The 15,570-nt window shown below is 44.9% G+C and overlaps 1 protein-coding gene across 2 annotated transcripts in view; it reads left to right on the top strand.

Moving 5' to 3' along the window:
* AUTS2 (activator of transcription and developmental regulator AUTS2) overlaps positions 1 to 3,890 on the top strand; it is an 805,862-nt gene extending 801,972 nt beyond the window's left edge. For both annotated transcript variants that reach the window (XM_066563240.1, XM_066563239.1), the window contains exon 19: positions 1,211 to 3,890. In XM_066563240.1, coding sequence (XP_066419337.1) covers positions 1,211 to 2,450 — 1,240 coding nt within the window. In that variant the 3' untranslated portion in view covers positions 2,451 to 3,890. The remainder of the gene's footprint in view (positions 1 to 1,210) is intronic.
* Positions 3,891 to 15,570: the final 11,680 nt, after the last annotated feature.

The raw sequence follows: 15,570 nt of genomic DNA, 5'->3' as shown, positions 1-15,570 counted from the left end.
AGCATGTGTCCAGCACTGAATATGTGGAGCTGTCTTTATGGAGAGATTCCAACTCAGAGGTCAATTGAAATTACTAAGAGGTTAAAATCACTGGAACTGAGGGATTAGATTCACCTTTTGAATTTCACTAGTTTTAAATGGGAGAGCTTTTTCACTTAGCATTGCCCATAACAACTCCTGGTCAACACTACTTCCTGAAAATAATTGGTATGGAACCCATTTCCATATTTAGGTTTTTGTTCACTGCCAGACAATAATTCCCCAATCTTTTGTGCACCAATACTAGGTTTGAAAGATGGAATGAATTCACAGTATTTTCTGACTTTGTAGCATTGGCTCTGTCCTGCTCAGCTTGTTTTAACCTAGAAATGGAAGGGGTTGGTCATCTAAGAAGCTGCTGACTCCAGGCATGATGTTTTCAGAGCGAGTCTGAAGGATGGAGGGACAGAGCAGACTTATCTCTGCTGAGGAGGTCAGCACAAAATCTGTGTGATGGGCAGCTCTGTTAAACACTTGCACTGGGAGTCACTGCACACTCAGGAAGTGCCTTCCTGTCAGAGGGCTGTGTTGGCACCATCAGTACTGGTGGTGCTCGAAAGATTTTGCCTCAGTTTGAAGTAAATGGAATTGCAAAAAGTAAATTGAAAAGCTAGACATTTGAAAAGAATAGAGGAGAGAAATTAGTGAAATAGTGAAATAGAGAAATAGTGTACATGGGTCTGGAAATGTTTTTAAAAGCCATTTGAAAAATAGTAATCTTTTTTCCCAAATGTATTCTTAATAGAAGAAGTAGGTAGAATACTCTTAACCATGTAATTTGTATTTAATTCCCTCACGTTTTGGATGAAATGAGTATGTTTTTACTTTTCTCTCTCTTCTTTGCAAACATTTAAAGTCTTTGAAATAAATACATGTCCTAGAGCTAGATTCCCATGGGAGCCTTCTGTGGAGTTCAGTGTTTGAGATCTCAGTCAGATTCTTTACAGAGCAGCTTTGGAGATCTGCAGCTGCTCTGATGAGATAACAGAGTAGGCCAAGTTTAGAGATGGGATGTTCTTCTGGAGTTTTGGGTGTGCCAAAGGCACAGTGCCTTTACCGGTGCACGTCACCAGCTCTCTGCAAAGCCACGAGTAGGAAGCCAGGCACTCTGATGCTTTGTTTACTTTGCAGAGCTTCTCATGCCTTCATTTCACACTTCTCTTTCTTGTAGGGAGAGCATTGAGAAAAGACACTCCAGCCATCCTTCGCCAGCACCTATCCATCCAGTAAACTCCCTCGGACATAACCGCAGCTCAAGCGAGCAGATCAGGAGCCATCTGAATCCCGAGGTTCGAGAAAAAGAGAAACCCAAAGAACGAGAGAGGGATCACTCAGAATCTCGGAAGGAGATTAATGTTGAAGAGCACAAGGTGAAGGACAGCTACGTTTCGGAGAAAGAAGGCCTGAGCCATGAAAGCCGAGTGGTGGAAGAGTCTAAGCAAATGCCCAGGGTTCCTTCCCCCTATGCCAGGCCCCCCGTTGTGGAGAGCACCAGGCCCAGCAGCACTTCCAACCGCGAGGCCGACAGGAAGAACGAGCCGGCGTACGACAACCCGAAGAAAAGCAACGAAGTCAAGGTGAAGGAAGAGCGAAAGGAAGACCATGATGTTCAGCCTGAGGGACCTCAGACTCATAGGTCATCTGATCAGCCACCACCTATATCCACATCCAACGTCCACCCAAGTCCTTTAGTGTCTATGCCCATGACTGTAGGTGTGACTGGTATACATCACATGAACAGCATCAGTGGCCTGGACAGGACTCGCATGATGACCCCTTTTATGGGAATTAGCCCAATTCCTGGTGGAGAACGTTTCCCCTATCCTTCTTTCCACTGGGATCCAATGAGAGATCCCTTGAGAGATCCCTACAGAGAGCTGGATATTCATCGGAGAGACCCCCTGGGCAGAGACTTTTTGCTAAGAAATGACCCCCTCCATCGCCTCTCTACGCCAAGGTTGTACGAAGCAGACAGGTCATTCAGGGATCGGGAACCTCACGACTACAACCACCACCACCACCACCACCACCCTCTGTCCGTGGACCCGCGCCGGGAGCACGAGAGGGGCGCCCACCTGGACGAGCGGGAGCGGCTGCACATGCTCCGCGAGGACTACGAGCACGCGCGCCTGCACTCGGTGCACCCCGCCGCCCTGGACGGGCACCTGCCCCACCCCGGCCTGCTCACGCCAGGACTGCCCAGCATGCACTACCCCCGCGTCAGTCCCCCCACGGGACACCAGAACGGCCTCCTCAATAAAACTCCCCCCACAGCAGCTCTCAGTGCCCCTCCGCCTCTTATCTCCACGCTGGGCCCTCGGCCCGGCTCTCCCAGAAGGACTACTCCTCTGTCCACAGAGATGAGAGAGAGGCCTCCCTCTCACACCCTCAAGGACATCGAAGCTCGATAAGCAGAGTGAGACTCAATGAAAACCAGAGCAAGAGGGACAAAAACCTTGTAAATGAACATAATATAAAGACCTTCTTACTACTCATTGATACAGACTGGGGATGTGACCCAGTGTACAATATGTATAGACCTGAGTGCAAAGATTTTGAAATGATTTTTTTTGTATATTATATGTTGAAATTTTCCAGATCTTTTAGCCAATGTTCCATATGTTCCTCGTGTCTCCTACTCTATTTTATTTCTAGCTTAAAAATTTCAAAATTTGAACTGAAGAACAAGACATCAGTCTGAGTGATTTGACTAGAAACAAGCCACCACCAATTTCAACCCTACAAAGCTCTTTCAAACCAGAAGCGAAGTCAATTGTAGATATTTATGTAAAAAGATTGCTTCATGGATTAATGGTTCATATATGCAAAAAGGGTAAGATGAAAGCTTTACTTTGTACAAATGTAAATAGATAAAATTAAGTAACATAATACATTAATACTTCTTAAACTGTGCTATTTGCAAACTTAATATTGATCAACACAGTCTGCTTATGCTGTGTTACTTATATTGTTATAGACAGCTAAACCCCTTCAACTATGCAATGAATTTTAAGGCTTTTCACAAAAGCCTTTATAACTCAAAGGAGCCTTTTCAACACACAACATAATTAAAGTCATATTTTCCCTGAACAAGCTCATTTCTAATGGAAGCCTACTTCTCTTGTTTTGATGAAGAAACAGCCCTTCAGAGGTGTAGTTTTCTGTGTGAACCCTTGCATCAGGCTGCTGAGGTCACTGTAACTCGTGTGTCCCTTGGATGGTGTCAGGATTAGTGCTCTGTGATCACTGACATGGAGTCATGGCAGATTGGGTTTCAGTCATATTAATCTGGGTTAAATGGTAATAATGGAATGCTGGAGATTTTCCAGAACTTTTGTCACTTAACATGTCAAATTTATTTTGGGGAGAACATCTGCTTATAGCCATTCATGTCTGGTTTTATTGCCAGTGTGTCATTTTTATCTGTACACACATTTTTTTGTGTTAAGTGATTTTTAACTACATTGAAACAAATCCTACAAGAAAGTGAATACTTTTCTAAATGATGGATATGTTTTCACTGTGGATCAGTAGTTTAATTAATGAACTCCATTGCAGATTTCATAATGGAATTTGTTGTATTTCAGTTGGTAATAAAGTCTGTGAATAGCTAACAGGTCAGCCTTGTTGTTCCCTAATCATAGAAGACATGAAATAACCTGAAGAACATGGTCCTTTTTAAAAATATGCATCAATCTTCTGAAATCTGTCTTTTCATAACACACTTTTTTATAATGTGTTAAGTTTCTTGTCTAAATATTTGGAGAGAATATGACTTTATCAGAGAGAATTCAATATCTTGTCTACTGGACTGTAAAATATATGTATGAAATAAAATTAGTTCCATTGGTCTTCTAGTGTATTAAAGTGCTATCTGAAGTTGTTACCCTGTTTTGGCAAAAAAAAGAAAAAAAAAGAAAAAGTTAACTACAAACAGTTGTTTCTAATGATCAGAGATCTATTTTAGTAGTCAACTGAAGGTTTAGTTGTGAGCTTCAGATTTTTGTGAACTCCAGATGTTGTGCAGTGTTTCTTTTTTTTTTTTTTTTTTTTTTCTACAAACAAAAGGAAAAATACAAAAAAGTCCCAACCCTGAGGAATATGTACACTGGAACCGTAGTGGTAGCTTTCAGTATTGTAAAGAGATTGTTATATACAAACCTTTTTGCTGTTTATCCTGTATGTAATAAAGTCCTTTCTAGATCCTATGTGAACAGAAAAGTGAAGCGGCTCTCAATCTTCAGCATGTTTCCTCCTCAGCGAAGACTTGTGTAATGTAAATTGTGCCATGTTATTAAAAAATGTGAACTAAACTGCTAGGTGCTTCTTTGTGTGCAGTACCCCATCGTTGCTATGGGGAGGAAGTCCTTTTTCCCAACAGTGGGGTTTTGTTCAGGAGTAGCTGTTAAAATTGTAAAGGCAATGGCAAGCTTTCCTAAGCCATCTTACTGGAATCCTTAGCACTGTCAGGGAAAAAGAAACAGAAAGGAGACCAGATCCTTGGCTTGTCCATGTTCTTTAAAATACAGTAGCACTCTACTTGGATAGATTTTAATTAGACCATAATCTTGGTCTGCTGGATGCACATCATTAAAAAGCTGAGGGAAGGCAGGACTGGATGGCCACAGAAGGATGTAACTGCTGGAGCCCCACAAGGCAGGGTCTGATTGAGAGCATCATCTTCCAGGCTCCTCTCATCCTTACAGAGGAGCCTGACAGCTCTGGCAGCGTCTTCAGGAGGGAAGAAACACGGTCTTGATTGTCCAGGCTCTGATCCTTGTGAGCAAACTCTTGCTGATGGTCCTTAATTCCCAATTAAGCCAATGAGCCCCCGCTCCCAGAGTCTGGAAAGCATTGAGGCATTTCAGTCCCTTTGAATTCAATTTCAGTGCCTTTGAAGATCCACGTGTCAAGTCTTGTACTGGTGATGCTCAGAGAAGTATGCCTGAAAGGTGTAGTAAGAGATGAAACAAGATTTTTAATGCTTTTAAACGTCTTCAGGTGCATTCACTGCTTTTCAAAAGTTTGATATAGGGATGTTAGCTTGCAGATACAGACAATTTGATCTTTTTTGAAGGGTTTTCTATTCAGGATATTTGTCTTAAATCCTCTATTTTTCAAGTCACTTGTGTTTAAGAAATGAATTTCATTTAAAGACCATGCCAGCTACCATCTGTGGGAATGAAATGAGTCATAAGTGTATTAATTCTGTAGGTTGTGTGAGATTTTGATCATAGAAAACCCTCAGTGTGCTTTATAGCAACCAGGAACTTTGCTTTAGGTTTTCAAGTCCCACCTTCCCAAATTCCAACTAATTTTCCACATAGCAGCTTCCTGTCACTAGCTGAGATGCCAAATACAGTGTTTAGGAAGGGAATCTTTGAAAACAGTCCTAACTTTTGTTTCCCTGTACGTTGTTCATTTTATGCCATGGTTGGTCTCTTCTTTTTTAACTTCCTATGTTTTGATCTTTGGTTTTCCTTACTGAGACTTAGCTCCAGCCTGGTTTTCTGCTTTTCATACCTTACTGCTCCCCTCTTTGCCAGTCCTGTCCCCTTTCATGGCCTAGGGCAGCTAAATCTTATCAGAGGCAGCAATAAACACTGCAGATTTTTTACAAAAGTCATATTGTTGTTCCTTTTTACCTTTGCCTGTATAAGCTCACGAAAACTGTAGTCCTTGCTGGACTGGAAGATAGGCAGATGGAGGTTGGGGACGATTTTTCTGCAAGTATTTTCATTTGCTGTGGCTGTGCCTCGTTGAGGAAATGTTTAGTATCTGTTCGTGCAGATTTGAACTCTAATTACGGCTTCACACGTGCAGGTGACTCTGCTGAAAGGCTCTGGACATGAACCAAGGTCCCAGAGCAGTGGTGCTGCACTTCCAGAGGAGCTCCTTGGCTCACTGCTTGGTTTGTGGCAAGGAAGAAGAGTGAGCAGTGGTTCAGAGACCAAGGACTCCAGTTACACAGGGTTTTGTTAATTGCCATGGTGGCTTGGTTAAGTCCCACCTGGATAAACCAACTTCCTTCTTTGGACTCCACCTGCCAGCTTTGGAGTGGCAGTGCTTGAATTCAGAAGGTGATCTGGAGCACGATTCCAGTTAAATGGTCAGCATTGCCCTTGGAGTGTGACTCTGCCTGAGCTGTGGATGGAGGCTGGCCTCTAACTCAGCTGCCTGGGAATTGCATTGCAAATGAGTGGTGGGGCTGCCTCCTGCCCTGCTGATGTCCTGGCCCCATCAGATCCTTCCTGCACATGTTAAAAAACAAAAAAAACAATCCTGGCCATTCCTTACATGAAGCTCTTTGGGACACAGTCTGTCTCTTACTTTGACTGCACCATGATTGGTGCCCTTGGTTGGGGCAACTGAGCATTGTCCAGTGCAGCTATACTGCAGAAATTATTTTAGTCATGCTAAAACTGAAGCTTCAGTGAATAAGCCACGAAAACCTGCATAAGAAACTCCACATTTTTGCTAGCCAAGGAGAACCAGAGCTGTAGGGGAGGACTGACTGTTCTCCCTGTGCCCTGTCTCCTGCTGGGGGGGCTTGGGCTGTTTGTGCCTGTGGGCAAGGTGAAGTTCCCAGGTGGCATCTCTTGGGGTCACACCCCTTTCTTTTTCCACTGGTATCTTGCAGCTGAAATCGTGTTAGCACAAAGATATTTCCTGATGATAAAATAGATCCCCCTCCTCATTTGTGCACTGTGAGGCTGCATACAGCTACAGGTATTTATGGACATCAAAATGCACATGTGCTGTCAGGTACAGTACCAGGGAAGAAGCTCAATCCAGCAAGGAGCAAAGTATAAAATCCTGGTGCCACCCTACAATCTAACGGCTGTTTTGCTGCCATCTGATGTTCCCTCTGCTGGTTCTGGTACTACAGACTTCAGTACAGCATTAACCCCATTTTATAAACAGGAGAAGTGCTGCTGGGAACCCCAAACACGGAGTCACCGGGGTGATAGCAGGCACCTACTGCCTGAGTGATCTCAGGAGTCACCCAGGGCAATTGGTTACTGCCTGAGCCACTGGGGAACAGAGAAAAACCCGAATCAGGCAAATTGCAGAGTCAAGGGTGGCAGGAAATGAGGAATTTCTGAGTTCCTCCTTTGGTTCTAGAAAGTACTTTTAACCCTCCATATTAACAAATTGTGGCATCTCAGACTGCTAAACTTACCTGTGAAGGAAAGTTTTACCTATTTGTTGATAAGTAATTCAAGCATTGACCCAAGCTGATAAGGGCTGTGGTCATTCTGGTTACTAAGGGCAGATTTGCTGTATTTTACCACCTAATGTGGCTTGTTTGATCATCATATTGCCCAGTACTGAAACTCACTCTGAGTGCAGCATTTTTCTTGGTTGAATTTATGTTTCTCTACTGAAAAACTTGAATTTAGCCCTAGGAACTGAGCCATCCCCCCCCAGTACAGTCATCTTTGTTTCAGGACAAGATAATTAAGGAAGAATTGAATCAGTTCATTGCATAAAGATGTCACCTATCAAATACACAATATGTTTATTAAATGTATCTTTTGCTTTGCATCTTCAAAGCCCTTTAATAGTTTCCATTGAATCAGTGTCATTGTGAGAATTTGTTTTATGCAGCAGAAATTCCATTGACATCAAAAGCTTGGGATTTTTTTTATTTTTTCTTTTACAGACAACTAAAAATGCAAGCATAAACTTCCAAAGATTTTCAGTAGTCCCTGTTTTGGGGCCTCAGTGTGTTTGGGGTTACCATGATGTGTTTGGAGTTAATTTGATTAAAAAAAAGAGGGGGAGGTATCAAACAATGTCCAGTTATTGCCAGCCAAAAGGAAAGTTTTGTCTCCATTAATCCTAGAACAGAGAAGCAGAACTGGATTTGGTTTAGCCTGTTAGATAAAGATGTTGTTCTGCAGTGGTACCGCAAGAGGGTGGTTAGAGAGCCTGAAACACGTGTAGGCTATGCTGCAAGAGGGGACGGCTCTGCTGTTCTGGGCAAGGTGAATGTAGCTGTAAATTGTTTTTATGAGAGTCTGCTCTGTGAGGAGCTCTCGTGTTCCCCTGCTTGAGTGACAGAAATCCCAGCGGTGCAGTGGCAGACGCTGCTCAGGCTAACTAAGGAGTGACCTTACTTTGTCACATTTAATACAAGGGACTAGAAGTGCTCCGTACCCAGAGCATTCCGCTCGATAGAGGCAATTGTGTTTTGGAGAGTTAGGTTTAAATTGCATGCTGCTCCAGACCAGCAACAAAGCACATTGTGCTTGTGTTAAGGGAATAAAAGATGCTTCTCTATTACGAATAGTAGACACAGAATGAGTTACTGTATGTCAGCTCAAGGAGCTGGACTCAATGATCCTTGTGGGTCCCTTCCAACTGAGGAGATTTTATGATTCTATTCTATGACCTCCTCAAAGTCTCAGCACATCTGTCTGTTTTACCCATTACCTGGCTTTTGAAAGGGGTAGCCAAGGACTAAGCGAGATAATTGCTTCATTTGGAGATGGGGAAAGAAATTCATGCCAGATTTTCTAAGGACATAGATTAAAATGGTTTATTGAAAATCACCAGAGCTGTCTGCACCATACCAGCAGAAAGCTTGGCTCTGTATTTTTTTTTTCCTACCCTCACTGCCCTTGCCATGTGAAAGGAGAGCCAACTGTTCCCTGGTGCTGCTCTCCTGATTCTCAGAGGGACGAGGGTGGTCCAAGGAGCAGCAGAGCATGGCCAACATCGCTTCTCTGGCTGCTGTCTGGCCAGAGGAGGGGGGCTGGTGGAGCCTTCCTCTCCCTCCTCACACCAGCCATGCCCACACTGCCCACAGCAAGTACTGGACAGTGCTGTGTCTGCAGGGCCCCAGCTGGGTGTCTGAGAGGAGCCAGTCCCCAGCTGGTCCCAGGGCACTGTGGTATGAACTTGGGGCTGCTCGGAGCAGAACTGAGCTCTGCCTTCTCACAGCCTGAACCTGGGGACCAGCACTGCTCTCCTGGGAGGAACAGCAGCAGGTAAGAACAGTGTTTTCCATGATCTGAGCAGCAGTGAGGTGGGGAACTGTGCTGAGGAGATGGGGGCTCACACCTGCACACCCCAGAGAGGGCAGGGGCACCTCAGCACCCTGATACTGGGGGGACTCCTGGTTGCAGCACCTTCCCCCAAGGCAGAGCCTCACAGAATGAGTAATTGGGCATTGGAACGGCCTGACCAGAGAGGCGGTGGGGTCACCATCCCTGGAAGTGTTTAAGAAAAGACTGGATGTGGTGCTTAGTGCCATGAACTGGGTGACAAGGTCATAGGTTGGAGTTGATGATCTCAAAGGTCTTTTCCAAGCTATTCAGTTCTGTGATTCTATGGTTCTGTGGCTTTGTGGTTCTGTGATCCTGTGGTTCTGTGGTTTTGTGATCCTGTGGTTCTGTGATCCTGTGATCCTGTGGTTCTGTGATCCTGTGATCCTGTGGTTCTGTGGTTCCGTGATTCTGTGGTTCTGTGGTTCTGTGATCCTGTGGTTCTGTGGTTCTGTGATCCTGTGGTTCTGTGGTTCTGTGATTCCGTGTTCTGTGGTTCTGTGGTTCTGTGATTCCATGTTCTGTGGTTCTGTGGTTCTGTGGTTCTGTGATTCCGTGATCCTGTGGTTCTGTGATCCTGTGGTTCTGTTATCCTGTGGTTCTGTGATTCCTTGTTCTGTGGTTCTGTGATTCTGTGGTTCTGTGATTCCATGTTCTGTGGTTCTGTGATTCTGTGGTTCGGTGATCCTGTGGTTCTGTGATCCTGTGGTTCTGTTATCCTGTGGTTCTGTGATCCTGTGGTTCTGTGGTTCTGTGGTTCTGTGGTTCTGTGATCCTGTGGTTCTGTGGTTCTGTGATCCTGTGGTTCTGTGATCCTGTGGTTCTGTGATTCTGTGGTTCTGTGGTTCTGCGATCCTGTGGTTCTGTGGTTCTGTGGTTCTGTGATCCTGTGGTTCTGTGATTCTGTGATCCTGTGGTTCTGTGGTTCTGTGATTCTGTGGTTCTGTGGTTCTGTGATCCTGTGGTTCTGTGATCCTGTGATCCTGTGGTTCTGTGATTCCGTGTTCTGTGGTTCTGTGATTCTGTGGTTCTGTGATTCCATGTTCTGTGGTTCTGTGATTCTGTGGTTCGGTGATCCTGTGGTTCTGTGATCCTGTGGTTCTGTTATCCTGTGGTTCTGCGATCCTGTGGTTCTGTGGTTCTGTGGTTCTGTGATCCTGTGGTTCTGTGGTTCTGTGATCCTGTGGTTCTGTGATCCTGTGGTTCTGTGATCCTGTGGTTCTGTGATTCTGTGACTGGCAGCCCAGGTGAACATGTCTCATCCACCTCGCAGCGTTATCGCTGGGGCTCGTTGTCAGCGGAGTCATGCTATGATAGTCATTATGGTTTTAAATTACTCATTTTCCACTTAACTGTATTATTGTGGCTTACAGAGCATCTGGAGCTTTGCAGCAGTAAATACATCACTGACTACTACAGCAATGTACTAATCTGTGGCTTTGAAGAATCTCTTTAACAAAATACAGCCGGGGCAGGCAGGTGTTGGTGCCTGTGTGGGCCAGCCCTGCTCTCTGGGGCACCTGTCCCATACTGCACCAAAACACGGCTGATGCTGATGTGCTTACAGGAACTGCTGGAGCATCTTTAGTGAAATTTGATACCGCCTGAATCTGGCATTTTTGTAGAATAAAATGAGAGATTCTGGTCAGATGCACACGAGAGACCCTGCGCTGCTGCTGAGGCAGCCAGGCCTGTGAGGTGTTGGTGTACTGGGGAACACCGAGGGTCTGCGCTGCGCAGTCCGTCCTGGATGATCGGAATAGTCCTCTGCTAATATGAATAAGGACTCTTTAGATAATACTATGTTATTTCATGGTTTTTTCCCTCAGCTCCCGCCGGCACGGCCCGCGATGGAGCTGCAGAGGGCAGTGTGGGAGAGGGAAAGGCCGCCCAAGATGGCGCGCGCTGAGGCGCTAGAGGGGGACAGCGGGCTGGGAACGCCGCTTTGGGGCCCTTCGGGCGGGCTTGGCCCTCGCTCGGATGGATCCTGCCTGCCAGGAGCTCCCCTGCCCTCATCGAGCTCTCCACAGGTCCCGGCATCTTCCTGTGTCAGAGCCGCGCGGTGCTCGGGTGGGAGTCAGGCTGGCATTCATTTTGATAAAGGCATCTTGAAAAACATCTTGAGAAACGCAGCAAGTTGAAGCACAGGCTGGAAAAAACCACACCGCCTGTAAGTTCATGTGTCGCCTGAGGTGATGGGAAAATGAAGTGGGAAAAGGAGCAGGTGTGACAGGCTGGGGTTTACATGTGTTCATTTATTTGCCATAAAATGAATCATCAAGCGCGGTTCTTTCTCTGCCAGCACCTCTGAACGACGGCTCCGGGCTTTGGTCCCGGTGCCCTCAGCCCTCAGAAGGACAAACTGGACACAGCAGCTAAACAACCAGCAAAGGTCACTATGGTGGGCTGCAGGTTCACATAAATCTGGTTAAAAGTAAGAATTAAAGAAAGGAAAAAGGCTTGTTTAGGGAAAGGGAAGGAAACCCCCTACAAATCCTCTCCCTCTTCTGAAATTTTTGTCACCCACATTCACCTTGTTGCCTCTTCCCCAATAACCTGTGTAATTTCACTCTTTTGGCTTTAAAAGAAAGCAACATGCTGGGGTATAAGGGAAATATTTGATATTTGGTGGTTTATTTCTTCATGTAAGTTGTATTTTGTTAGGTTTGAGTTGAAAAAGTTTGGGTTTTTTTCCCTGAACACCATCCTAACACATTTGGACAGTAGTTCTGGTGTGACTCTTGGGGATGGTGCAGTGCAGGGCAGGAGATGGGCTCTGAGCCCTGTGGGTCCCTTCCAACTCAGCAGATTCTGAGTGCATATTAAAGCCTAGCTGTTTGTAACAAAAGAATTCTATTTGAAGCCTGGGGGTAACTGGTCTTTGACTCTGCTGTAGGAGCTGGACTAGATGATCCTGATGAGCCCCTTCCAACTCAGTGCATCCCGTAATTCTGTGACATGGACTGAGGCAGCCCGTGGGGCTGGATGGACAGCAGGACAGCAGGGACAGGCAGTGGTCACTCATTTCTGACCCAGGGTGGGCTGCATCCTCCACTTGGGGTGGAAGAACCAGGACCTTCAGCGTTTTTGAATGGGAAATTGTGTGTGCCCCATCACTGTGTACATTCACTGTGACGGTGGGACTCGTGAGCTCTGGGATCACAGGGATACAGCCAGACTGTGTGGAATTAGACATAAAATTTGTTCTCACACCAGTTGTGAACAGGTAAATTGTATATTGTTCTCTAGTGTGTTTATTCAGATGATTGCATGTTTTAAAATTTGATTTCAAAGCAAAGGACCTGGAGCTTCAAGTTTGAGATCTGTTTCTGTCTTAAGAGGAATATTGGGAATCTGTAACTTTGTTTTTTTCCTTTTGATAAGACTCTCCCCCTTTTGCCTTTTGTAAAGAAATTTTAAGATCTATTATTAGGAATTCTATATGGGAGGTTTCATCATGGTCTTTTTGGTTGTTTCTTTTTTTCCCCTAGTTACAATTCATAATGCTCATTAGCAATGTAGTAAGTCTATTCTGGAGATTACTTAGTTTTATCTTGAATTTGGAGGGATTACAATCAAAGTGGGCATCGGATTTTAAGAATTATCCTGTAATTAATGCAAGAGCTCTCTATCACTGCTAATTCTAAACTCTGTCAGCTTGTTCCCTGCCTCTGCAGCTTTGGCTTAGCAAACTTTGCTCTGAATAGTCCCATGACTACTTGATGGAACAGAGAACAGTCTATTTCTAGTAAATTTCACACAGAGTAGGTGGATCTCTGTCTAATTGATCATTTACATGAGTTTCTACAAAATTCTGACATCTGGACTACTGTGGGATCAAACTGGGCTTTGTTTTTGTGCATGTCCCTTTGACGACCTCCTCCCCAAATGTACAGGACTGAATTTCCCTGTCACTGAAGGGCTAAACCAGGAATGCCCTTGACTTTCCCTTCCAATATACCTTGCACACAAATGCCTGCAACATTCTGGTGTGTGAGCTCAGCACTTTGCCAAACCTGAGAATCCAACAGAAAAAGAAGAAGACAGCTCTGCAATGCTTTGATGATTCATGCTTTTGATTTTCATTTTAAATGTATCCCATCAGGGAAACTTCACACTTAACTCATCAAGATAGCAAAAGGCCCTCACAAATATGTATTGGTGGGGACAAAGTGTGATGATGAAGTTTAAAATTGTAGGGTTTTCTTTTATCTAGAATACTGGATTGGAGTTTTGGCTCCATAGAGGAAGATTGGTTTGCTGTTACCTTGTCTTTTTGGCATGTGACTGTCTCCAGGAAGTTCAGGTGGATTCTTTGGATGGCTTTTCTACTAGCAAAGAAAAGCTACCCAAAAGATGCTTTTGGATGAGCTAGCACCTGTGTAATATCTGATGTGTAAAAAACCAGTGCCATAACTTTACACCAGGGAAGGATTTTGTGTGGAGATGTTTATGCTTTGGAGGAAGGGACCCAGGATGGTCTAAGTTGGAGATGAACAGAAGATCTAAAAAGGAAATTAATGGGAACTCAGTTGTAAAATAAAAAAAAGTTTTTAATGTGAATTTTTGAACCTGCAAGTGTTTCAAAGACAGAGGCTGATGATTATGTGTGAATCTTTTTTTCCTGTAGGTAGCTGAAAACCAGCTGAAAAGCTGAAAACCAGCTGAAAACCTGTTGAAGGTAATAAACTTTCTCACTGGTGAACATCACAGAAATCCCAGGAGTTCCTCAATTTGTCACAGGTATGGAAAAGTTTATTAGATATGTTTTGGGAAAAGTTAGGGCAAAATCATCTATTTTGATTGACTCAGTAAAGCTGAACAGGCTGTCTGCCAAGGGCACCATTTTGGGGGTGTGATGCCCTAATTTGCCTTTGCAGGTCAGTAAGAGACTCTCAGATTTACACAGTCCTTCCAGTACCAAGATGAGCCCAATGATCCAGATTTCCTCATGTGTATTATCCATTGTATCTCCATCCTTTAGATCTCTGAAAACAGGAAACAAGAAATATCACTCCTCTGGGTGGAGAATGATATTCTCCTGATAACTTCTAAAGACAAAACAGGAAATGTAATTTTGAAATGTTTACCCACAGTGAGGTAATAGTTTCTAATGCCCCAGCACAGCCACACTCTGAGGTTGTTTGCCAACAGGACAAACAGAGCTGGACCATACCAGCTTCAGGGAGAAGAGTTCAAGCTCTCTGTGGATCCCAGTTTCCCTGAGTGTATTCCAGAGCAAGCCAAGCCTCCCTGGACTGCTAAGTGAAGAACTGGGTCTTTGCAGTAACCAGGCTTTCAGGTTCCCAAAATGTTGACATCTATCAGACCAGAGGATCCCAGAGAAGTTTCTACTGAGAGTATTTTCCTTTGAATTATGACCAAAGGCTCCCTTCTCATGTTTTCCCTGAAGGGTGCACAGACCTTGAATTTGAAAGTTCTGCCAGCTTCAGTAGACACCACTTTCCTAAGGCTGGTGCTGCAGAGTTAAACCAAAAGCCCTTCAGGTGATTTATGTGTCTGCTCTGCCTGTGATGTTGTGAAATCTCTGCAGCCTGAGAGTCTATGGGGAACTGGCCCCTGTTTTTGGGAGAGAGTATATTCCAGGAAGCATTTTCATTTTGACTCATTGCCTTTTTCCAATATTTTCCTGGAAAATTTTCATCAGCTCTAACTCTGCCTTGCGTGCTTTGGTGGCAAACACCTCAGGGCCCAGCCTGGCACATGGAATGTGTTTGTGTGGCACTCAGCCCTGCTTTGGGCCAAGCCTAAAAGCCACCCCAGAGCTCAGCTCCTCAGCTGTCCCCGTGTGCCTGGAGGGTTGTCCTCCAGCACAGGTAGCACATCATCTGTGGCTCAAAGGGTTTGGTGCTGTGCTTAGGAGCTCACAGAGCTGCCAGAATGGGAGTGAGGGGGAATTGCTGCCCACCCCAGCAGCAGGTGCCTCACCCCAAAGCAGCAGCTGCATGTTGTGCCATGGTGACCTCAGCTATCCCTGTGGAGCTGTTGCATTCTTCAGATTTGCTTTGGTTTGGGTCTGAGTCAGCTGTGCCAGGTTCTGTAATGCAGGAAAAGGTGGCCCAGGTATGGAACAGCCAAGACTGTGCAGAGACAAGGCTACAGCTGTGTTGCAACAGGACAGGCTTTGGTGCCACAGTTTCTTCAGTGGTTTAAGGGTTGTAGTTTTTTCAGGCAGTAAAGAAGCACTGTAGGATAGGATTTGATGGATGCTCAAACCAATAGCTTTCAGATGAGCTTCTCCCACAGGTGGAAGGTGGTGGTAGGGGAGGAGGTGTGCAGGTGTTTACTCTTAAGCTTCTGAACACCAGGCCTGAACTGGCTTGGAGGGAGGAGGGCTGGGAAGTTTGCTCTGTTCCTTTTCTTCTTCCAGCTGTCCTAAACCAGACCAGGATAATAAATTTAGTATTTCACTGGTTCTAGAGGGTAGTTGAAGATTTTCTGGTACACTGCAGGACAG

The sequence above is a fragment of the Molothrus aeneus genome, chromosome 20 (genome assembly GCF_037042795.1).
Source record: "Molothrus aeneus isolate 106 chromosome 20, BPBGC_Maene_1.0, whole genome shotgun sequence".
NCBI classification, from domain to species: Eukaryota; Metazoa; Chordata; class Aves; order Passeriformes; family Icteridae; genus Molothrus; species Molothrus aeneus.
Note: the sequence above shows the minus strand (reverse complement) of the source record. Positions and strands in the feature narration are given on the sequence as shown.